Source organism: Nesoenas mayeri (genome assembly GCF_963082525.1).
Source record: "Nesoenas mayeri genome assembly, chromosome: 1".
In the NCBI taxonomy this organism is placed as follows: Eukaryota; Metazoa; Chordata; class Aves; order Columbiformes; family Columbidae; genus Nesoenas; species Nesoenas mayeri.
The window spans coordinates 123,339,830-123,365,800 of record NC_137541.1 but is presented as its reverse complement, the minus strand read 5'-3'; the positions used below and the strand labels follow the sequence as shown (position 1 = coordinate 123,365,800).

Sequence of the window (25,971 nt, the reverse complement as noted above, 5' to 3'; positions counted from 1 at the left end):
CAGCAGCTAGGAACACTTTTAGACAGAAGTATGGTCATCCCCTTAAGCAACACAAAATGTAATGTTTACAACATCTAGAATGTAGAGGGCATAAACCTCCAACTACCAGAGTTTCAAATCCTCCTCTCTGAATACACTGGTATGACCACTTAGGAGTTTGTTGCTTTGAGGGGGTAGGAAGTGAAAGGTTAACCCTGACTTCTACCCTCCTAACCATTGCATTTGGGCAATCTCATGAAAAATATGAAACAGAAAAAGAGAAGATGAGCTCTTTAGTCATAAACCCACAACTTCTGCCTGCAAAAAGTGAGCCGGGTCGAAGCCCCACTTCAAGGACTGTAGGATGCATGCTGCACTCTCTACCCTTTGTAGCATTCATTCAAATATTGAAGAACCAGGGCAGACTGCACCAAGAAAAAAAAGATGTCCCCCTCCTATGACAAATGCCCTAACTACTGAATGAGAGGAATTATGTTCCCCCTCTTTGACTCAATGAGTGTTGTCATTTCCTGATTTTAAATTTTATTTTTGATTAAACTGAATAAGGCGCTTTTTGTGTGAGCTGTGCAAATGGGCTCTATTGACATTTATAGGTTGGAATGGAATAACAGTGACCAGACAGTAAGGGCAGAACAAAGGGAGTAAATGTGAGTGCTGTGAAGTTAGCACATGAGAGTTGCACAACCACTAACCCCTGCCCTGGAGGGCAGCAGTCCTGTTTGGCCTGCAAGAACCAGAACACCAAGCACCTGCCCTGCCAGCCCACATCAGCAACAACATTAGTTTGCATTACTCAGTGCACATCCAGCAACATAGCAGCTGCTGTATGCAGCTCATAATTCAACAGGGGTGTGAAACTCATTTTCACTCATTGCTGTCTTCAAAGGGCTGAATGTAATGATTGGATTTGGCCTGCAGGCCCTTGTTTGCCACTCGGTTATGTGTGTTGTACTCCTTTATCACGTGCACTGTCTCATAACAAAAAAGACATATTGTTTTTCTCCTTGAAACAAAAAAGTGTGCTTGCTTTCCCATCTGCCATTAAATTGCATTCCTTCCGCATCAATCTGTCTCTTACTGGACATTTTGGGATTCAAATTGTTCCACCAAAGGCAGTATAGTTTGCCACCTAAGTAAAAGACCAAGATGTTCTTTAGGACCAGGTCAAATAATAGTCATGCCCTCTCCTACAGGCTCACCTTTCCTTCAAAACCCCTTCTCCATAAACGGTACTCTTTCTCCATCAATTCTCCCTCTTCATCTATCCCAATAACATTCTCCTTATTCTTCCATCGCCAATTGCTTGGACAGCAACATTATCCTTAATGCCATTCCCCAGCACGAACATTCTCCTCATTTTTCCACGGTGGAATAAGGAAAATGTACCTTTGGGGTGGACACACGCATACTGGTAATGCTCCTTTTATCACCCCCCATGAGGAGTACTCTCCTTGTGTTCGACACCTGTGCAACACAGTTATGTCTACAGCAGGCAGAGAGACCCTCTGAGGGAGATTCCCTACGCCCCCCCGGGAGGCGCGGGCCGGTTAGCACAGCCACACCCCGGGGCTCGGACTCCGCGCCGCCGCTTCAGCCGAGCGTGCGGGGCAGGTCCGTGCACCGGGCGAGCAGCCGCCCGCCGTTAACGGCACCGGCCCAACGACTTACGGCCGCTGCGAGAAGCGCCGTTAGCGGCGCGCGCCCCCCCGCCCTGTCGCAGCCGCGGGAGCGGGCGCCGGAACCTGTGAACACGCGGAGTTATCGAGGCTTTCCGCGGCCGCGAAGCGCCCAACCTCCCTCCTTTCCTTCTCCTTAAGCGACGCCTCCCACCGCCGCCACCGGAGAATAAACTCCTGAGGGGGCAGCAGTCTCCCACAGTAAGTCGCTCCCCGTGCGCTTCGAGGACAGGCGCACGCAAACCCCATCCGGCCAGCATGCCGACAGCTCCCTCCCCTCCGCAGCCCACGCTGGCCCCGCCCCCACCGCCAGCAGCACGCCGCCGTGCGGGCGCTGCCTGCGCATGCGCAGTCGTCCGGGGCTTCCGGTAACGGTGCGGGCATCGATTCTGCTGAGGGGTGGGTGGAAGACGGAGCGGCGGCGATGGTGGTTGGCGTGGGGTGCGCGGCTGTGGCGGCGTTGCTGTCCTGCTTCCTGGTCGTGCTGCCCTTACGCTGCGCAGGTAGGTCCCGGGGAGCGGGCAGGACACGGCACGGCACCCGGGCGGTGGCTGGGGTCTGGTGTGGTGCTCGTTCTGAAGGGGGAGGGTGGGCGGTGGCTTGTGCCGCTGCCGCCTGAGTGCGGGTGGCCCCGGGAGCCCCGCGGCCGAGGCGTGCGGCTGCCGGCACCCCCGCTTCGGCCCTGCAGCGGCTGCCCGGTGCTTCGGTCTTCGGTCTTCAGTGAGAGGGGAGCGTGGCCCTGGAGCCCGCTGCGTAGGTGCCGCTGCCGGGGTGCAGAGTCATTCAGACCGTGGGGCTGGACAGGTGTGTCTGCAGGGGTACGCGGGGCTCGGTGTCTGCTGAGTGCCTTGGGTTTTACCCCACCGCTAAGTAGCTGTCATCATAGAATCATTTTGGTTGAAACTGACCCTTCAGGATCATCGAGTCCAAACATAACCTGACTGTGGCACTGAACCATGTCCCTAAGAACCTCATCTACACGTCTTTTAAACACTTCCAGGGATGGTGACTCCACCACTTCCCCGGGCAGCCTGTTCCAGTGCCTGACAACCCTTTCTGGGAAGAAATTCTTCCTAATATCCAATCTGAACATTCCCTGGCGCAACTTGAGGCCATTTTCTCTTGTCCTATCACTTGCTACTTGGGAGAAGAGACCAACACCCTCCATGCTACAGCCTCCTTTCAGCTGCTTCAGGCTTACCCGCTATCTGTGAATTGTAGCGGCTATAGTGTAAATGTGGGGCAAACAGGTTTAGAATCCTATTGATTTGCTTGAAAGTCATCTCAGTCTGGCCCGACAGAGCCTAAAGTATAAATAAGGTAATGAGAGAAGTAAAATTGCCTCTTCTTACATCCTTAAGCAGGAAGAAACAGCTATTGCACAAACCCTTTTCCAAGGGGGAGGTATTGTGCAGCCCAGATAAGCTGTAATCTAACTTTGTGCATGTTTACAGGGTGTTGTGATGTACAACAGAAAGTATATGAGCTAAGATAGTTTGGATAATGGAAATATTATGGGTATGGGTTAGTGTGTGCATGCTGTTTCCAATGCCACCTAAACTCTTGAATTCCATATAAGATTGTGTTGTTCTAGTTGGGCACACATGAAAGGAGACTAGAGAGAGGCTGTTTTCAGGGGACCACACTTTGCATTCATTGTAGGATTCAGGCAGAGAAGCAGCTCTGAGACCTTTTCTCTTTCTTTGTTTTCATTCAGCCATTTGATTTGTACATGGATTATTTGTGCATCAGCCCCAAATTCTATCCCAAAACTGAAAGCATTGTGATCCATGTAGCTACTTTGATTAACCTACACATATTATAGCAAATGACTAATGTGCCAACACTACTTCTAGACTTAGAAGTAACTGCTCTGCTACAGTAACCTCTCACCATCTGCCTGGTCAAAAACAGCAGTTCTTCTTTGCTGCTCCCATACAAAAGTTCTGACAGTAGGAGTTTTCCCTGGTTCTCTAGAGCACCTTTCTGCCCATGGAGCTAATAACAGTTGGGTCATTTTTGGTGTGTGTTTGGTTGTGGCTTTTTTTTTTTTTCTTTTAATATCACATATAACAGGCCTTCCTTTCCTTCTTATGCTGAAAGGTTGAGTTCAAGTTTCCATTGTTTCTGCAACATGGTTAATGTGATAAGCAGCGAGCTATTATGCACTCTTACGGATTTCCCCTTCACTGTCTCCTGAGGGAGAATATTTCTGTCTTGCTAAGACTACTTTCTTCTGTTGTTGAATGGCTTTTGTTATTCCATAATATTATACAATCATTATTAATTTTCAACCATCATTTATTAAACATATCAATTAAGATATTATAAGTTAAGTGGTGATGTTTATTTATTAGAACTATTTTGTATTTATTCTAGTTAGAGGAAGGAAGATAGGCAATTGTGCTAAAAGCAAAATTCTAATAAAATTCTAAAAGCAAAAGTCTAATCTCTTATAATGTCCTCAGCACCAAAGTGGCATCATGCTTTAAGTGAAGAAACATTAAGTCATTTTAAATGTCTGGCTTTTTTCCTGGTTTGTTTTACTAATGATTTAAAGTCTTGATTTTTCATTATTACTTTGCATATCTAGTTTCTTGCTAGATCATGGAATTTCTCTGGTAATTAGACACTAGTGAGTTTACTCCTTTATTCCTGAATCACTGTTCATGGGGATTTAAGAAATTAATTTAGGGAAGCAAATATAAAACACTCATTGGAAATAGGGAGAATCATGTGAAAGGATGGATGAGTGGGTCACCTGTCTGTAGTATTGAGAACAACTGTCATGTTAAACCACCCTGAATTTCTGCTATTCTAAAGTAAAAGGCTATGCAAATAGAAGAGCTCAAATTGCATGTATTTTGGCTTAGTATTGCTTTTGAATCTGTATTGCATACTAATCCCTTAAGCATACTGGAAAAATATTTTATATTAAACTGCTTCAGTATGACTTTTCCAACTCATCAGAATTTTTTTTCCAGTTCACTGTCAAGCGGAAGGATGTGTCAAGTGGGGACCTGCTAATAATCTGTGTGATAGAACAGTGTAAGCTTATTAAATGCACATATAACTAGGTGGGAGGTGATCACAATTGTTTTGAAAAGCAGGCATAGTATTGAGAAGTATCCTGAAAAACTGGAGAAATTATCCAGAAAAAAAGCACAGTGGTATTGAAAAAGGATGTGTGCAGGGCCATGTACTGAGGCAAATAAAGGGTAACAAAGGATGGTCTAAACATCAGTTCTGAAAACAAACAAACAAACGTGCAACATTACAATGCCTTGTAATTTATATGTACAATTTTAAGTGCTGTGCTGTAGAAAACTCCAAAAGTATTGGGGCACAGCAGTGCTAATTGAACGAAAAAGTTTGTGTCTTACAAGTTAGACCCCCATTTATTAATCTCAACTGGAGTATTGTGATTTTCTTGTTTCAAGCAAGTTCAACTATGTGGAAAGAATACAAAATAGGACAATAAAAGTAATTCTAAAAACTAGAAAACTTGGCTTAAAAGAAAAACTAAAACAATTGTTGTTGCCATTCATTTTTCTCTTCAGCGTTAGTCATGTTTAACATAGTTTTCAGATATGTCTGATGTAAAGAATAATGTACTTAAGTATCTGTAGACAGAAAGTACATGGGCTAAATGTGCTCAGAGAAGATGTAGGTCACATTCTGGGTTTTGCAGTCTGTAAACTCTTTGTTGCCCACAGACTATGAACAGCAACTAAGCAAGTATCCTTGCTGTAAGGAAACTTAGATCTGTTCTTCAAAGATCCAGACCTCTGACAGAATCTACTAGGAAATCTGATCTGGGAGTTTTTGCTTTTGATTTACAGAAGACTTTCCATAGTCTCCAATGAAAAGGCTGGCGAAATATTTCAGGAGATTGGAGGCCTGTAAAAATAATCATGCAGTGATAGAAACCATATGATTTCTCAATGCAAGCATCTGATGATTTATGTAGAATTGCCCACCTGTTTTCTCCAGTGTGAAATACAGGTGATCTTGCAAAGTTTCTTCCAGCCAAGTTTCTGTGCTTCTAAAATATGAATGAGTGATTAGGAAGTGTTAAAATGCAAATTGGTGATCATAACTTTTAACACACTTCAACCCAAGACATTCCTCAGAGTATAAAATTGTAGTTGGCTCTCTGATATTATATCCTTTTTACTTGCAACAGGAGATGGAGTGAACAGATGGAAGAGCATAATTGCAACTTGGAACCCTCAATAAATAAGTATTTGAATCTGGATAAGAAATTTGATTTCCTGGTGAAGATAGTTTGAGTTATCAGGGTTGTCTGTCAGGACTGGGAGATCCTTCTGAAGCAGTAATCTGGTTTTCTGACCAGGGCAAGGAGGAAAGTACCTAATCAAGCTTGAGATCGATCTACAAAGAGTGTTGTGTTTTCTCAGTTGGTTTTTTTTTTGCTGTTATGTTTTATACCAGCTGAAACAAAAAGGCTGTCTAGTCCAGTGTTCATCTACAGCAGTGATTGATAGTGGAGTTGGAAAGGATGAAAAAGCAAGTATATGGTGACATTTCACAGCGTAGTGTTACAACAATAGTGTTAGGACTTTGTATTTGACTCCGAGTTCATAAGGCAGGTAAGAGCCGAGCATTCAGATAGTCCTAGGGGAAGGAATTCCACAGGCTAAGTGTTCAAGGAAACAGCAGTTGAATTTGTTTGCTTAGAGCAGAACAGTGCTCTAACATTCTGACGTTACTTCTGACGTATTAAGACAGTAAACAATCTTTTGCCACTTGCATTCCCCATGCCACTCATTAGGTGTCTGTCAGTCTGTCATATTCTCCCGTCAGTCTCCTTTGCAGGATCAAGAATCACAGTCTGAATTCTACCAGGACGGAAGCTGTTCCATACCTTGGATTGTCCTTGTCACCCTTCTCTGCCTTATTCTGTTCTTGCTCTCAGCTTATGACAGTGAGCACTCTGGAAGTGCACTTAGTGTTGAAGTCTATAATGAGTTTATATAATGTCATTAAGCTTTCAATTTTACTCCTTAATTCTATATCAATTTCTAACTTTTTTTTCTTCCCTTTTTGACTCTTGCTGAGCACAGACTGCAAGTTTTCACACTTTTACATTGTTGTTGAATGTAACATTGAACAAACAACTTTCTGAAAATTGCCTGAAAACTATAGAGTCTTCCCTGAGTGATTGGTACAATTTACTTTTAACCCTGTAGTGGATCTTAAGTTAATTTTATAGGTGATGTCTCTGAATAGCGTGTTTCTGTTTATTAAAGTTCAGTAAAGGCTATTGTGTGCTGCTGAAAACTGCTCTTGATCCCTGGTTTCAGCAATTTGTAAGAAGAATTAAAGAGAGTAAATGTCAAGATGGAGTCCAGCCTTATTCAATCTTTTATGAGGAAGTGCTTAAAAAAAAGAGGCATTCAAACGAGATTTGTAAAAGTCATCTTTTGGACCTTTATCCAAAGCTTTTCTGGAATAAATCCCTTCTCATTCACTTTGTGTGCTCTTACTCCAGAACTGGAATACTGTATCTTCTTCCGAAGGTCAGAATCTAGAACTGTATTTTTACAATATGGTTTGTATCCAGAGAGAGGACAGGATTGTTTGCTGTGGTAGTTATCAGCTTTAGAAAAAGCCAGCCTAGCTTGAAACATTAGTTGGATGTCTTACCTCACTGTGTTTTTTGTAACTTGGGGAGAAGGTATATTTTATTAGAATGTGAATCTTGAAACTATTTTGTTTCTGCTTCCAGACTTCCTTTTTTTCTATCTGACCTCACACTGAAAAGGTCTAATAAGAATACTCATAAAGCTTCATGCTATGTATAAGGTAAGGATTTGACAATGTGGGAAAGATCCTCTGTAAGTGCAGTGAATATTTGATTTTCTACCCAAGGCAAACAAAAATAATAGTCTTAAGACACAGTAGCATTTTTTTATCAGCGTTGGAGCTCTGTCGGTACAGTGTGGTTCCAAGCTAGTACTGTGTTATCTAATCCTACCTTTTTATGGTTTGCGCCAAGGTTCTGTGTTATTCTAGTAAAGAATCTACCTTGGGAATCTCCTGTTGTAAAGACTTCTGTTTAGTACTGCTGTTGCAGGTTTTTGAACCTGGTATGTGTGCTGCTAGAGAACTGAGGAGACCATAGCTCATGTCCTGTCTGATTCAGGAGGCTGTTCAAATGTCAGCAGTTGAATTACATCCCCCAAAGGTGGTTTGAAACACATTTTCTATCAGACTCTTTATTAAGATCTTTTAAAGATAAATATTTAAACAGAGATTGAGTGTATGAATATTTTTTTCAAGTCTCCGCAAATACTCGAATACATATATTTACAAGGAAAAGCACTGCCCTGCACTTTAGATGTGACAGATCTCAATCTGTTGATGTTTCTTTAGAACTGAAATTGAAACTGTTATACTGTATCACAGCACTTAAATCATCTTGCATTAGATCACAATGCAATCAATCTTACTAAGCAAGATTAGAACATTCAGTTATCAATTACCTTTGGTGGTATTCTTCAAACAAATTATTATGTTCTTTTTCAGGTGATTCTGTCAGGCTTACACTTCTGTACTAATAGCAGAGTTGTACTTTTTTTTCCTAATTATTATTAAAAGCAAGTGGAACTTTTTTGTTCCAGGCTTTTTGGTTCTAAAGTTTAACACAGACATTCTCAAATAAAGTGAAAATAATGTTTTCCCATGACAATAGTATTTTCTTTCTGAAGGGATATAAGTATTCAAAATTGCTATTATTTGCCAAAATCTGAAATAGCTGTCTTTGTTATCATAAGCTTTTTGGCTGAACTGTAGCTATCTGTTGGATAACTATCTGGAAAAAAAAAAAAGTTATTTCTTTTGCTTTCTATTTTCTGATGATCAAGTGTAGTTTGGCATTCTCTGGGTTTTCTTAGTCTGTCATCTTAGAAGCCTAACAAATTTGTGCATTGTGGAAATAAATTCTGTTGTGAGATCCATGAGGTTTTATTGAATTATTTTCCTTTGAGGTTTTGTGCTTTCAGGGGTTATTTCCAAAAGTCAGTAGTCTGTGATTACCACTTTAACTTTATTCTCCAAAGGATTTTGCAGACTTCAGTTTATAGATTGCTTTTCCAAACACATTTCCTTTTTATAAAGAGGACTTGGTCACCATGTAAAATGTGAAACGGTTTTGGAAACGAAGAGCCACTCCTGAAATCAAATTCAGAATAACCCTTTAGATATGCAAACACATATGGATTGCCCAGGTGAAATAGGACATCTTTGTTCTGAATTCTTCCTAATACAATAAAATATTAGACTGACATCAAAAAGCAATTTCAAAGTGATGGTCATTAACATGTTTTTAGAAGTTGTAGCCATTGGCAAGTGATTAATAGTGTAACACACAACTAGTTAAAATAGAAAGTCAAGTCAGAGAGGTGTGTGGTGATTTTGTCATTATTATTGTTACTCTATGGTTTCATTTTTTTTCCCTGACGTGTTAGAAGTTGAAAGGGCATTCTTAGTCAGAGGACAGAGGTACATGCTGCCTAAATTGTACATAGTGTGGGTTGTCAGAGATGCCTACTACACATTACCAGGCAGAAGGACTTAGATGGAGTTTCAGCTCTATAAATCTAGATCTGGATGCTTAGTTGGTAGGTTTGGTATAATTGTAGTCACTTTGGCCAGTGGTTTCCTCAATTTACATGTATTGCCTGGGCCTTCACACTGTTGCCCTTTGCTCTGTATGCCACAGTCTTAGTTTCTAGTACTAGAAATCTTTCAGTTCAAACTTTCAGCCTTGATTGTAACTACTTAGCCCCGCTGTTTTGAAGCAGTGCCATAGACTGGTATGAAATAACTCAAGCAAAATGTGCTTTGTAAATAACTAGATAAATTCCAGTTTTCATAAGTATCAGAATAATTCATTCTCCCACAGCATTGTTACTTTCATCTCTCCTCTGATACATGAGCTATATACAAATGGGGCATCTAGGATTCTGCGTATCTCAAAGATACTGGTAAAGAAGTCTTTCTTAGGAAGTGGGATATAAGGTAACTATCAGGCAGTTGCTTTGTTGTTGTTTTGGTCTTTGTTTTTTATTTGTTTGGTTTTTTGTATTTTCAATAATTCTCTTTGCACGGTGGAAAATAAAGAGGAGAGAGAGCTATCCTGCAGATGATTCTAGCATGCATGTCTCCCTCCTGTTTGCAGTCTGCCTGTTAAGCCTTCTCTTCTCGTGGTCTGGTCCTTTGCTTGATGTTATGGATGTTCTTATACGTGTCATGAGACTTAGCCCATGCCCTCTATGACTCATTTTATGCGCTGCTCTTTGTGTAAAAGAAAACACAGGATTGCCATGACCAAGACATAAGATCCGCTATGTGATGAAGCCTCACTGAAAGGGATTTATGTTCAATACATTGAATTTATGGCAGTAACACATAGCAGACTTGTTTTATGCCATGCTCTGTCTGTCTGCAACTGTGAAATGACACCTTTAGATGAATCCCTAGCACTTTGCAGCTGAGATCCAGATGTTGGATCCAACCAATAAAATACTCATTTAAATGCATTCAGACTGTTTATAATCAACGCGTGACAGTGAACAGCCTTGAACGTTACAGCTGTGTAGACTTTTTTTAGAGGGGTGTGGGGAGAAGGACCTTAAGCGCAGAGGAAGGAGTTGCATGGTCAAATAGGTGAAGGACATCTCTGATGTACAGCTCCTGAGAGAGATACCGAAGTGCCGTTTGAGTAGCATGGGGTTTTCTTAACTCTTATGTTTATTGGTATTTCATTTCACTATAACTCTCTGCTTCTTTTTTAACAAAATCAAGTTATTCATATGTCCTGATTATTTATCCCAATCTTTATATACCTTTATGTTACTTTCTTTTAGGACAAACTGATCTGAAGAGTCCACAGGATATTCAGGTCTACGTTGTAAATACAAATTTCACACTAAGGTGGAACTACACTGGGAATTATACCAACGTGACATTTTCAGCAGAAATGTAAGTAGTAATTTTATTCTGAGCTAGAAATGGCTGATGCTTATTTGTGTAGAGGAGCATATTAATTAATTACTATGGTTCTTGATACTGCCACGTAAAACTTTGAGAGACTTTTTGAAATCCAGAAAGTAGAGGCCAGGAAGACTGAGTCTTGAAATGAAGCGGAATCCTAGTATCCTCCTTCATTTGTCTAATTCATATGTAAAATTAGCTTGTTCACCAGTAGCAACGTGTTAAAAATGCAGAACACACTTGGTAGTAATGCTTAGTACTAGAGTGGTTCTTTGAGAAGATTAACTGGTACACTTAGAAATGTTTCATTTAGATTTGTTCATTCTCTGTTGTGATTTTTTGTTTGGGTTTTTTAAGCTACATTGTGGCCACACACACAGAATTTGAGAGAATTTTCAGTGTAGCTTTTGAATAATTTGTCAGTGTTTATGGATCCAGATTTCTTATCTGCAAATTTTAATCACCAGATGAGACAATTTAATTTTTTTTTTTCTTAAACGTTTCCATAGTTTTCTTCAATCATTTCATATACCAATAGTTAGGCATGCATATACATATGCATATATGCATGCATATATGTATTCCGTACTTTGTGGCACTTTCCTGACAAATAAATACTAAAACCCACTTCTAATATAAAATCATGTAAGAAGTTCTTTATTTTTAGGATTTTTCAAGTGTATAATTTTGGATTAAAAAAAATAGCTTGCGTTCTTAAGTGTGTAAATGAGAAACAGCTGCTTTGAAAATATCTTTGCTTTAAAAACATAATACTGGTCTAAAGGATAAGATAGGAATTGAGGATAAACAATTATTACTTCAAGTCCGTGCCTTTTTTTGGTGAGGACGTTTTTAATCTCTATATGAAGTGTCACTTCCTCAAACAAGGTATGGATGTCTGTTAACTCTCAAGCAAAATAGCTTCTGTAGAGCTGATTATTCCAACACTTATTGCTGAACTCCACTTTTGTCCGTTGTGTTTTTCTTTTCCCCTAATCTATGTTCCTTGCTACTGTTAGAATTGGGGGGTTTTTTTGCTGCTTTTATGCTCTTTTAAGCACTTCTTGTCATCAAGACTTTTACATTTCTTCCAAAGAATCATAAAATCATTGGCCGACTAAGATTGTGTATTAAAGATATAAGTCTGGATTTTGACAATTCTTCTTTGATGCTGTTTTCTGACACTGTTTACATGGTGAATAAAGCAAACTGGATGGTTTCAGACTTTGTTATCAGACTTCGCTGACTGATAGTTAACCTTTGGTAATAAGGCTAAATTAATAAATTAATGGAGTAAATGAATGAATTAAATGGTGATATGAATTCCAGGGTAACTAAGTAGATAGCACTGATTAGAGTGGTGCTGGTGATACAACAGCATTAAATGCTGTGGCATTTATTTATATTGAGAAGAAAACGAAGAAGAATCTTAAGACTTAAATTGTGTCTTGGCTTTATTTTGGGGGTTTTTGCTTTCTTACAGGTCTGATACAAATGAAAAAAACCAGGAAACAGAATGGAAGGAGTTGCCTGGTTGTCAAAATGTTAATCGCACAGAATGTGACTTTTCCTCAGCAGTAACCAAATACTATGATGAACATAAAGTGCGTATAAGAGCTGAAAGAGGGGAAGAATTGTCTCCATGGTCTACCATTTTTACCATGACTCCATATTTTATAGGTATGATCTCTGTATATACTGCAACATTTTTAGTTAAATTGCCTTCAGCACATAATTGTGGAAAAATGTGTGTGGTTTCCATTGCTGAGAACAACAAGAGCTGGTGTAATGTAATGTAATACAGGGTATTGGCAGGTCATAGAATGTTATGGTTCTCTCTTTTTCTGGAAAGAGGGAAGTATTCTAAGTGATACTGTTTTTCTGACAGAATTTTCTGCCACTCTATTTTTCTAGATTTTGGAAAAATCCTTTTTGACAGTGGGTTTTTCTGGAAGTTTTCTTCTGACCTTCTGACTATTTTTCAGTAGTTACAGTATAATATGGTACTGAAGCCTTCCCTCAATGTTGGATTGATTTGTTTGAACTAGGTTTCTTGCCTTGCATGTTTCAGAATAATTTATACTGATTTTCACTGCAGATTCTGAAAAACATGCACTAGTAATATTGCATTTTAAGTCTCATGCTTTTAGAACCAGGTAACGGGGTTCGCTAGGTTGAATTTCTATTAGATACTGCCCAAGATTCATGAAAACTAAGATCTTATAGGCAATTACTGTGATCTTGTTACTGTCTCAAAAGAATTAAAAATAAGATACTATAGGCAGTTACCATGGTTTTATTAATGTAGATGACTTTTTTGGTGTGTTTGTCTTTAAATAAGCATGCTTGACTTTTTTTTCTCTTTTAATATTTGCAGCTCAGATTGGTCCCCCAGGAGTAGAGTTGCAGTCCACAAATGGAGTCATAAAAATTAAGGTTTCTCCTCCAGAAGCAAATCAGGTCCGAAAAATGTGGATAGCTGATCTGCGTTTTAAATATATTCTAGTTATCTGGGAAAATTCATCAAATCCAGAGGTATTGTTTTGTTTTGTTTTACTTTTTAAGCTTAACGTAACTGTCAGAGATGTACTGTAACTGCTTCATGCTCTCAAATGGAATTATTTAATTATGTAACTGTATAACTGTTGCTATGCTGTTTAAAAGTTGAGAGGGGGTGTTTTCTTGGAGTTTTTGGTTTTGTTTTTACTAGAGGATTGTATTAGATATTTTGTGGTAAGAGTTTATTTCTATTAAATGCTGGAACCACTTTCCAAAGTGTGAGGAGGAAAGTGAAACCATCTCAGATGTGTTAGAGCAGGATCCACCCTCAGCCAGCAGGAACAGGGAGGAGAAAGAGTTCAAGGCAGTGGGAAAAAGCATTTACAGTAAGGCATAGATATAGTGGAGGGGAGAGGTAAGAGGCTAACACAATCTTTCTCAGACCATATAGCTTGACTACAGCTGTCAGTAGGCTGTATCATTAACTAAGTTCTTTATACTGTAGTTTGGGGGGTTTTAGGGATTCTTTTGAGGTCTTGCAATTGTGAACTAGTATCTAAGCCATAATGTGTGTCTTGCACAGCAGATATAGCTATTTGGTAAAGACCAAGGTAGAAACAGTTTGGGATTTTTTTTATCCTTTAAGGGGAATGAGTGCCAGCTAGATTAGGATAGGAATTGAAGAGATATCTGTGTTCATTTGGAAGATCTAGTCATAAGCATTACAAACCAAAAGGGGGGGGAAAAAAAGCTTTAAGTGAAGTACAAGCTGTGTACAAAGGTCAGTCACTGAAATATCTGGTAAACCAGGAGGTAGCAGTGGGGGAGTGTTTGTTCAATGAATTAAGGGATGGAAATTTACTGTTTCTCTTCTGTGTATGTGCCTGAATGAATATTTGTGTGGTGAGTTATGTGTCATGTAGAGCAGTGCCGGAATCCCTCCCAACTTTTATGTGTTAAAGGAGCACAACATGTTCCTTCCTCTCAATTATGTGGCTAAGTTGGAAACTTCCCTTTTGCATTTATTCAGCTTGTATATTGTCCTGTGTTCCTTATTCCTACCATTTTGGATGGCACATTGTATAAATGGACTGAAACCTGGGGATGGGGAGGCGTGGAAAAGACACTTTAAAAAGATCAGCTCACTGGGAAGAAAAGTTATCTTCATATGCTGTTTGCAATTGCTTCTTACAGGTCAGAAGTCAAAGTATTTTTCCTACTGACACAATTGATGATCTTGCACCAGACACGACCTATTGCTTGAAAGTTCAAGCAACACTTCCTTTCGAGTTCCAGGAAGGCTTATTCAGTCCCATTCGTTGTATAAAAACTACCTGTAAAGGTACAGAGTAAAATTGTTCTATCTTAAAATGATTACTCGAATTTAAACTGTTGGAAAGTAAATTGTTCTAAAGCAATGGAGATATGTAGAAATACCAAGTTCCTGCTCATTTTGGTATAATAGCAATCTTGAGAGTAATGTACCTTTTCTTTTTTAAATCTATATAAAATATGTCACCTATCAGTAGTAGAGTTTTAATAGTACAAAAAGGTTTTTGCTCTGAGGCAAATTCTGTCTGTTAATTTCAATTGCAAATTAACTACTTTGTGTATTTTGGAAAAATGGATATTTTTGAATTTTTCACTTTAAATCGGGAGGAAAGGGATGTGTATGTAGGAAAAACAAAAGCCTCTTGTATGTTTGGCACCAAATGAATGCATATAAAGGTGAATGAAGCTTAAAAACTTTTTTTTTTATGCAGGCCTTGGCAAATTTAGTATTACAGACTCTAAAGAACGGCTTAGTGGCAGTTTGCCACCAGTTGGCTTGTTTTGCATGTCTAAATTTATATTCTTTTGTGTGCTGTTCAAGTGTCAGTTTGAGTACTTTTAAAGGTTTATTTCAGAAAAAGAAACAGTGTGGGAATGTAGAAAGTCAAACTTTAGATTGAATGTATGGTACATAAAAATTACTTTATGTGTGTATATTTTACACATTTTTCTCATCAAGTTATTGTACATAACATAAATCTTTTCCGTAACTGCAGCCTTCCTTTTCTTTTTCTTTTGAGCAGTGAATGACCTACTCTGTGCAACCAATGTGAGAATTCTTGCTTTGAATATGAAATTTCATCTGCATTGGAATAATCAGTATAAACAACATGTGAGCTACAATGTGCAGTATCTCAGGTGAGTTAAACAATTTCCGTATCTCTGTTTAAACAGGTCATGTCATTCTAAATGCTATCCATTGTATTTTGCAAATAGTTATTAGAAGTTAAAGGAAAACGCTTAGCAAAAGCGGCTTAATGTATTCATTGAAACATTGTGTACATCATCTGGATACTGTGGCTTTTAAAAGGATTGCATATAACATCGTAGCCTAGAATTTCAGGTACTAACCTTCTTTTATGAACATTAAATACCGGATGGAATGGAGTGAGCGACACTTTTAGAAGATGTAAAGTTTTTGTTGCTTTGTATCCTTTTGAATATGAACAAATTAGATGAGTAGAAGTGAATAAAAATGCAGGTGTTCAAGGTTTCAATTGTCAACATATTTGATTACTTCTGGTCAGATCCCAACATGGCAAAAAAAAAAAAAATCCAGTTTTTAAACCTGTATTTTAATATCCAGTTGTCACACAAATATTGTGGCCAGCATCTAAATGAAGAGGAGAGATACCTCTGGTGTTCTTTTGGAATCCCTTTGGCATGACAGAAAAATAATCAACTTAATTAGAATTTTACCAAAAAAATCTTAATCTGGATTTTAAAAATTTCTAAAACCAACATAAAACTTTTCTATTGAGGCTTGATTAAAGCACTAGTTTGGATTTCCTGATCCAGTTAACTTCATTGTTTCAGTTATAAATTTAAAAAAAATCTAAATATGAGAAATTTCTGAGGCCAATTCTTCCAAAAATATAAGAAAGCTGTATAGCATGAACAAACATGCTTTTTTAAAATTTGTTCTTTTTGAGTTTAAGGATCTCGTATCAATGCCTATTAAAATATTTCTTGCAGAGGGTATCAAAAGACAATTCCTGGTGATTACTCCACGGAGTGGCGCAGTGTACCTGGATGTGAAAACATCACTGATACACAATGCAATTTCTCATCTATCATCAGTACTACTCCTGGATTTTATTATCTCCGTGTGCAGGCCATGAGTGAATATAATAAATCGTGTTTATCTAATGAAGTGAAAGTAGATCCTCTGAGAACAAGTAAGCAATTGTATTTTCTTAAGTGTTCAATTTTCAACAAACTTGTACCTAATGCTATTATTTGCAAAAAGAAACTTACCAGTTAAACGAAGCTGAATATGTATTTCACCTACAGAAACTGTTGGGAATCCTGGCTTCATCAAGGTAAACAGGAGTTTTTCCATGTTCTTCAGCACAGCCAGTATTTCACTATATTTAGAATCATATCATTTGCTTTACAAAATTAAACCATTATATGCCATTTTATAATCTCACTGTATATTACATTATTCACTGTGTGAGATACACTAGGGCTATTTCTAGTACAGGCTTTTGCCATCGATGGGGAGCATTTCTTGGTATCTTGGGAGAAAAATGCCAAAATCAAAGAAGTTTGGAATCCACTGCCTCTATTTTCTTGTGCATTTACTCTCATGTCCTCCTTCTCTCTACCTCTGCACAGTGCACCCCTGAATTTTGTGCTGAAGCAGTATTACATTGATATATGAACCTAAAGAGCTCCATGAAAAAGCAGCCTTAAATGATAGTGCCATCCAAGTCAAAACCATGTAAAACTCTCCGGAGTGAAATTACTTTTATCTTCATTGCACTTTTATCTTCATTGCACTTTTTTTATTCTGTGAGAAATGTGACCTTGCTAAAATGTTTGACTTCAAAAATGTTATCATAAATATAAGTAAATGTTTATCTAATATGTAGGGTAATATTCCGTTGCCTTCTGTATTGAAGATGAAATCAATAGCTATTCTATATGTCAGCTTTCCCTTGTCCAAGCTCTTGGTAGTTAGATAATTCTTTAATGAGATAACAGTGACCTAGATAAATAATTCAACAAAAGAAAACAAAAACTGTGATGCTTCTCGCTTTTCAACTATACTGTGACTGTGGAAGAGGGTAAAAGAGAGCCCATGTCCTGATGAGATGAGGAACTGTTCAGTTGTTTCAGGTTGACTTGCACAGACTCAATTCCACAGTCTCTGTATTTCATGTCACTGAAACTTGCAGAAGCAACACGTGAGTATGGAGGAGAAAATAATTGACATATTTGTGAGGACTCGAGATGCTGAATAAACCTGTTAGTCAAGTTTGACTTTTAAGTATACGTTTCTTAAAACTTGTAATAGATTTAAATTACAGTATTTTCTACAATGTTTTTATTCTTTCATTCTTACTTTTAACTTTTTAAAAAAATATCTTAAGATGAAATTGGACCTCCTGATATAAAGGTGGACATCAGCGATGTTTCGCTCCATATCCAGATTTCTCCTCCAGGAGGATCTGAGTGTGAAGTCATGAGGGACCATTATGATTTGTCTTACCGGATTCTGTATTGGAAGAATTCATCGAATAATGAGGTATGAACTAGTTGAATACTTAAAACAGTATATAAAATTTGTTATTACTTAGATACTGAATTTGAGTTCTCCTCAAGAAGCTTATTTTCAGAAGAGGCACATACATGGTGTATCAGTCATGCAATCAATTTGTTTTTTTTCTGAAAGATTCTTTTAACAATCTGGTCAAGATGACTTTTATCACGAAGTAATTGAGATTTTAATCTTTTTCCATTGATATGGCTATATGTAATAACTTGTAGAATTGCACTAAGTTTTGTAGAAGCTGCTAGATGGCTCACTTTTGCATAGAAGTTGTAGGATTCTTGTGATGCAGTCTTTCTTACAGCACAACTCTGTCCATTGTCTTAATAATGCAACTTCCAGCAGCTCAAATGTTTTTCTTTCTGTATTTGCAGTTGTATAGCTATATATATCATAAAACAATGAAGTCTTGCATGCTTTTAGCTCATGTTTTAATGAATATTTCTATATTCTTTAAATGCTTCTTATAGTAAAATATTTTACAGTAATTAGTAAAATTATATGTGTAAATGCATGGAAGAAGAGAACAAGGTGCAACACGAAGATATTTCAACTGTAAAACTTCAGTATGATGAAAGCAGTTCATTCCTGCTGCTGTTTCCTACATGTGTTTGCTTAGGAGGGAGTTATGTGGCTTATTTTATTTTATTTAATCAAGTGCAGAACAGTGTCTAACTTGTTACAGAATTACTTCTTCAGCAGACACCAAAATTCTAATCTATCTGAGTGATTCTCATGTTATGTATGTGCCTCTTATTCTTCCAATTTTTCTTTTTCAGAAGGAAGTCAAAATGAAAGAGATAAAACAGACAATAGCAACAGTCTCTGATCTGACACTGTCGACTTTGTACTGTGTAAAAGTACAAGCATTCTCAGAAGTCTACAACAAAAGCGGTGATTACAGCAAAGAGGAATGCATCAAAACACCTGGAGGTAGGAAGAGCTTGGGAATTGTTACATCTCTGGAAGTAAAATTGCTAGCCCTTGATAGGCCTTTGCAGGTCTTGCTAGTTAAAATATATTTACAGCATGACTTAATGGCATCTCAGAGTTAGCACCTAGTTGGGCAGAGATCTGCATCAGCAGTCAGTCACTTAGCAGTAGGAGAGAACACAGAGCAGCCAAACTAAGAAACTGCTTCTGTTCTGACTGGATCAAAATTACATTCTGGTTATTCCACAACACAACTCAGTTTAGAAATTATCTCAGATTAATAACTGTAGTGATTGTGAATTAAACTTAGTTCTGTGCAATGACTTGCTGATAGGCCAGCTTTAATTTCTAGTATTTTAAGATATTTTTAGGAGGGTTTAAGGAATCACTAGATGCTGTGTTTTCAATAATATTTTATTCTTGAAATTGCCTTAATTATTGTGTGAATAAATTATTTTTTTTTAAATCCTGTGCTGAAGTATGAGGAGACAAATCATCAGACTCATTATAGCTGAAAACTCACCTTTGTGCAAAATGAGAATGCATTTGTAGATGGATTACACTCAGAACATAAGAGCAAGTTATCTGTTGAATTTAATTTGGCCAGTTATTTTCTATTAACAGACTGTAACACTAGAAAAATAACTAAATACCCCAACTGACTTATATCTAAGAAAGTGTAATAATAGTAATGCTACATTCTCACATCCTAAGTGTTAGGATTCATTTATATTGTAGTCCTTGCTGGTTTGTTTTTATCAAGCATAAAAAAAACAAATGTTACTTTTTTTACCCTCATAAGATAAATTCTTTAATCTATTTTACTAAGTAGTTATTAGTCTTCCCCATACCCTTTTATTATAATGAGCCTATTTAAGACCAAGCAGTACATTCAAGACTATATATGGCGAGACACAGTCATACAGATCATGCCCTGTACTTTACATACATTCTTATATCCCAGTGTGGAAATCTTTCATTCTTTGATTATTCATACTAACTAGAAATAGAAATCAAAAGACCTGATTGTCTCATCTTGTAAAGTGTCTCATATTTGTGAACAGTCTCCTAGTATGTACTTATTTTATGAAGTTCAAACTCCCTTCAGTTTGTTTGTTTGAGATAGTGCCAGAGAACATGTTGCTGAAGAGAAGCATGGAGTGGAGAAGGAACCTTGCAAAACTCTTGAACTTAAGCACTGAATAGTTTAAGACTATACAGATAAAAGCTTTCTTTGACTATAATATTTTAAAATCAAATTCTGCCATGTACACTCCTTCTACCAAAAGGTCCCAGCCTTAAGTCCTGGAATTGAGCCTAGCGTGTTAGGTTTTCCACAGTTCCTGGGTTAATACAGGAATGCAGGACCATAAACCCATAGAACGGTTTGGATTGGAAGGGACCTTTAAAGATTGTCTATTCCAAGCCTTCTGTCATGAGCAGGGACATCTTCAACTAGATCAGGTTACTCAGAGCCCCGTCCAACCTGACCTTGAACACTTCCAGGGATGGGGCATCCAAAACTTCTCAGAGCAATCTGTTCCAGTGTCTCGTCACCCTCATTGTAAAAAAATTTCGTCTTTATATCCAATCTAAATCTCTCCTCTTTCAGTTTAAAACTGTGGCCCCTTGTCCTGTCACCACAGGCTTTGGTAAAAAGTCTCCATCTTTCTTACAAGCTCCTTTTAAATATTGAAAGGATGCGGTAAGGTCTCCCCAGAGCCTTCTTTTCTCCAAGCTGAACAACCCCAGCTCTCTCAGCCTTTATTTGTGGGCGAGATGTGCAAACCCTCTATTTTTGTGGCCTCCTCTGGACCTTCTGTAGCAGGTCCATGTCTGTCTTGTGCTGGAGGCCTCAGAGCTGAGCGCAGTACTGCAGGTGGGGTCTCACCAGAGCAAGGGGGCCGAGTCACCTCCCGTGACCTACTGGCCACACTTCTTTTGATGCAACCCAGGATACTATTGCCCTTCTGGGCTGCAATTGCAATCACATTGCCAGCTCATGTCAAATTTTGCATTTACCAACAGCCCTAAATCCCTCTCCTCAGGGCTGCTTCCCCGCTCTGTTTTGATACTGAGAATTGCACTGAGCCAGGTCCAGGACCTTGTATTTGGCCTTGTTCAACTTCATAAGGTTCATAGTTCTTCCCCTGTCCAAGAAAGCACTTTGAATGCTTTTGGGCCCCTGAAGACCCTGCAGGTCTAGGCACTCGAATCATTTCCTGGCTAAAGAACCATGGGCAAACCTCACTGAAGTAATTGCCCATTCTTACTCCATAGCCCATGGGAATTCTTACTCCTGTATCTCTGCCTTTTTGAAGGAGAGAGCTCAATCAAGTACATATAGTGTTCTTTGGGGATAGACCCTGTACACAAGCCATAGCTCATGTACATCGATTTACATGCATCAAATGCTTCATGGTAGCTGTTTATGTGCAGCCTTTTTGTCTTACTGTCGAATAGTGACATATAACTGGAATATAACTGGGAATAACTGGATCTTGGTTCTGATCCTGTCTGCAAATGTCTGTGTTCTTACACTGGATAAGTATTCTGTGCTCTGCTTTCAATAGAATTATCTAAGATACTGTAATGGCATCATTTTTATAATGATCATCATAGCTGGCTATAGTACTGTAGAAATGTGAAATTTTATGGTAAGTACTGTAGCAGATTTGAAGATAAACTACAAAGATTAAGGAACAGATATGAATACTTAAGCTGAATGGTTTTTATTTATTTTTTTAGGTAAATCTTTATCTCTGATCATTCTGGCAACATTTGTAACTGCCCTGATTGCTGTCTTGCTTGTGGCGACGCCGCTTGTTTTTGGCCTGTATCAAATCTACAATAAAATCAAATACTTTTTCTTTCCATCATGCCAGCCTCCTTTGAACATAGAGGTAAGATGAGAATTATTTTTCTTATTCAGTAAGCAGATGTTTTTTTAGAAAAATTAACAGAAAATATTATGAAAAAATGTTTATCAGTTCTCCTGTAGTCTTATGGGTTTACCAAGATTAATTGTATAGGATTTAACAAAGTGCAGGAATTTCTCTGGAAAAAACGGGTAGGAGTAATTTCTAGAATTCTGCAATTAGCAAATATTTAAAGTTTTATGTTTTTTCTTCTTCTGTTTGTGCAAAAGTCTTGCTAATCATCCTTCATTCCAGAGAGTGTGCATGTCTACCCAATGTGGTAATGTACTTTGTCCCTGCTACATGAAACCAGAAATGTTTTCCCATTGTGTTATCTGGGAGAACATGCTCTAGCCTTTTTGGCATCCTTTAAAGGATGTAAAGAGGAGGGAAAAATGCAAGCCCAGTCTTTAGAGGAAATTATAGTGTAACAGGCAGCAAATGCTTCTACCATCTCTTGACCTAGCAGCCTGGATGGTCTCTACAAAGGCAGATATTGCCCAATTTCCAGCTCAGCTTGATAATACTTAGGAGGGATCCTTTTCTGGAATGAACGGGGCAACACTAAGTGTAGGTGTATTTTGAAATGTAGCGAGAACTGCTGTTCACTGTGCTTTCTTCTCTGTCTCTCAGAACACTGCACAGTGTATGGCTTTCCTAACATATGTCCTCTTCTCACTGAAGGTCTCTAGGATATGTAGTATATGAAGCTTTCTGAATAAAGCTGTCATTTAAAGCCAGTGTTTATAGTTTACAAGGGCTAATCTGAATTTAATAGCATTTGTAAGGCAGCATTTTAGTTGCTTTCTTCAGTAGAATGCTGGTAACAAAATTAACGCAATGCATATTTAGAACCTTTTGTGATGGATTTGGTATAAATGTTGACTTCAGAGAATGAATTTAAAACGTAGAATAAACAGCAGTGCACTGTTGAGAGCTGTGTAAGGCTTGGTGTTCTGCTACAGCATCATACTTTCTCTTCTTTCAAACTTTGTTTTATAAATGATAATGATTTGTATACTTTGGAAACGCACACCTGTCATTTCCGTGCTACCACATGATCTTTGAAAGTGTTCCAAATTAGGATTTTCCTTCAGTTCTTGCGTGGCCTCGTAAGGCTATAACCAATTAAATATTGCAGTTATATGGACGATTGACAACTGTGAGCATAGCAAAAGAGTTAAGATTAATGTTAGAGCCATTCTTTGATGTTCAATTAAATGAATGCAACAAAACTTCATTGTAAATTTTAATTTGTGAACTTAGATATACAAATGGCATAATAGAGGTAAAAAGCCGCATCGAGCTTCTGAATATGGTAAACCAGATTCATACAGCTGTGGTGTTAAGCAGAATTATTATTTAGGTATTATGTATGAATGTTCATCTCTCTCTTCTGCTTCTCTTTTTGCAGGGTTTTGGAGGACAGGTTTTTAGCAGTCTTTATCTGTCAACTACAGATGAACCAATAGAAAATTGTTCTATAATTGAGGCTATCACAGAAGAAGTAAATCAAATTGATTTTAAAGACTACAAACATTCTAAACAGAGCAGTCGAGATTCAGGAACTTACTCAAACGACAGCGATACTTCAGGGAGTAAAGCATCAGAAGAAACACTAGAAAAGGAAATAGTATAACTTCTAAGAAAATCAATTTCGTATATGGGATTGGCAGCATAATAAACACTTTTTCACTGTGAAAGTTGCAACCTAAGGAAGACAGAATGACTTTGGGATCTTGGTCTTCAGGTTTCCAAATCTGCACTTTCTTAGTGGAAAGTTACAGACCCTCTCTGCTGCAAACTGACTGAAGTTAAAACACAATTGACTCCTCGTACCTTACACCATTTAGACTGACTTTTCATCATACGATAAAAAGAATACCATGTGTGTCAAGAGGAGATCTTTAAGCTTTATATACTTGAACCTGATAACCTCAACAAAAGCCTACTCTGTTCCACCAGAAGAGTTTCTCGCTATCTTAGACGTTTGGTTTGAATGCCAGTGTGGACGGTGACAGAAGCCTTAAATTCCAGTATTGAATCTTACAGTGTTTACACATGCAGAAGGAAATTGATGCCGGATACAATTTTAAGAACTTTTCTGACATTCTCTTCCAGCCCCCTCAGGGGCAGTGCTCTTTGGCTCAGCAGGTCCAGAGCAAAAGATGCAAAGACACCAACAGTAGCCTCAGTGAGGTGGCTTCTCTGAGCCTCTTTGTAGAATTCCTTGTGGCCATGACTGTGGGATGATCCCAGCCCCACTTGCGTATTATGTATCTTTGTCCCTGTATCAGGGTGCTCTTCTCCCTCAGCACATGGTAATCTGGGCAAGTGTGGCAAGGGGAAAAGGTGGGAAGGAGGTTCACTTCACTTTCCTATAAGGAAAAATTTCATAGTGGAAGCTCTTTGTAAATTAGACATTGGCTCAAATTGTTTTGCACTGTATTTAGGATAAAAAGCAACAAACATCCAACTTGATGTACTCTGCAAGAAAAAGCTAAATAATACTGTTATTAGGTTGGTGCAACAGTAATTGCAGTTTTGGACTGTGAATTTTAAATCATCAAAACTAGCCTCAGACACATCTTTATTAATCAAAGTAGGAGCTGTTACAATCAACACATTTTGGCCAAGAAGAAATAAGTTTGTTTGTTCCTGTAGCATAAAAATCCATGCTTTGGGATTTGATAAGCTCTTGGAAAACATTTTCTGCATCCTTCTGGTTGTGGAAGCATGTTCCCTGCAAAAAGCTGTCAAGATGCTTGAAGAAATGGTTGGCAAGAGGTCAAGTGTATATGGCGGATGAGGCAAAACTTTGTAGCCCAATTTGTTCAACTTTTGAAGGGTTGGTCGTGTGAGGTGCTGTCGGGCGTTGTTGTGGAGAAGAATTGGGCCCTTTCTGTTGACCAATACCGGCTGCAGGTGTTGCACTTTTTGGTGCATATCATTGATTTGCTGAGCATCCTTTTCAGATGTAATGGTTCTTCCAGGATTCAGAAAGCTGTAGTGGATCAGACCAGCAGCAGGCCACCAAACCATGACCATGACCTTTTTTAGGTGCAAGTTTGGCTTTGGAAAGTGCTTTAGAAGTTCTTCTTGGTATAACCACTGAGCTAGTTGTCATATCAAATCCACTTTTTGTCATACATCACAATCCAATCAGGAAAAATTGTTCATTGTTGTTGCACAGTATAAGACAACACTTCAGAACTACTATTTTAAATTTTTTTTTCAGTCAGCTCACAAGGCACCCATTTATCAAGCTTTTTCACCTTTCCAATTTGCTTCAAATGCCGAACGGCCGTAGAGTGGTTGACATTGAGTTTTTTGGCAACTTCTCATGTGTTTGTAAGAGGATCGGCTTTGATGATTGCTCTCAACTGGTCATTGTCCACTTCCAGTGGCCAGCCACTATGCTCCTCATCTTCAAAGCTTTCGTCTCCTTTGGAAAACTTGAACCACTGTTGCCTTGTACATTTGTTAGCAGTTCCTGGGCCAAATGTGTTATTGATGTTGCAAGTTGTCGCCGCTGCTTTACGACCCATCTTGAACTTGAATAAGAAAATCACTGGAATTTGCTTTTTGTCTAACATCCTTTCCATAGTCTAAAATAAATATAAAATAAACAGCAAGTAATAAGTCAGTAGCAAAAAAAACCCCTATAAAGCGAGAAAAGCACATTAAAATGATGTATAACATAACCGCATTTATTTAAGAATGTATTCCAATATCAAACAACTAATTTCAACAGTGCAAAAACTGCAATTCCTTTTGCATGAACCTAATATTTCATGACAAAGAATGTTAAGGGGTATATTCTTGATTATTTTTTTCCCTCATGACTACATAACCAGAAGTGTAGAATACTTAATCAGAATTGAGTTGTATTTAGAAGTATGAATCTCTTTAAAAGGAAGAAATCCACTTTTGTAATTAGAAGAACTCAGGTTGAACTTAGAAAATACCTTTTAACAACTGGTGAGAATGCTTGTCATTCAAAGCTTTTCCACCTTAGGCCCATTTTGCCAACAGACTTTTCTGTGTAGAAATTATACGGATATGCTGCAATAATGTCTCAATTTGCGTGCCACTTCTGGAGTAGCTTTTTAAAGTACCTTATTTTTTTTTGTATTAAGAAATTAATTTAGAGTAAACTTATTTTGAGCTTCCTGTTGTTTATTGTAACAAGCAACTGTTGGTGTTTATATATTTTTTTCTTTGATTTTGAAGATGTGATCTAATTTTATAAATTTTGTATCTTTGTTCATTGAAGAACATAATAAATTTTGCACATTTACTCTTTTATCTGTTT

The 25,971-nt window shown here is 38.1% G+C and overlaps 1 protein-coding gene across 3 annotated transcripts; it reads left to right on the top strand.

Moving 5' to 3' along the window:
- The first annotated feature begins 2,066 nt into the window (after window positions 1-2,066).
- Window positions 2,067-25,971, top strand: IFNAR1 (interferon alpha and beta receptor subunit 1). Of its 3 annotated transcripts, XM_080359867.1 has the most exons (12): window positions 2,096-2,179; window positions 7,429-7,505; window positions 10,571-10,685; window positions 12,181-12,377; window positions 13,075-13,232; window positions 14,391-14,538; window positions 15,272-15,386; window positions 16,224-16,426; window positions 17,627-17,781; window positions 18,585-18,738; window positions 21,487-21,641; window positions 23,071-25,971. In XM_080359867.1, coding segments are annotated over exons 3-12 (1,512 nt in total). In that variant the 5' UTR covers window positions 2,096-2,179; window positions 7,429-7,505; window positions 10,571-10,683; the 3' UTR covers window positions 23,296-25,971. The 3 variants fall into 3 exon arrangements, with proteins under 3 accessions (XP_080215992.1, XP_080215991.1, XP_080215993.1); XM_080359866.1 differs by lacking the exon at window positions 7,429-7,505 and having other exon boundaries at window positions 2,067-2,179; window positions 18,588-18,738; XM_080359865.1 differs by lacking the exon at window positions 7,429-7,505 and having other exon boundaries at window positions 2,067-2,179.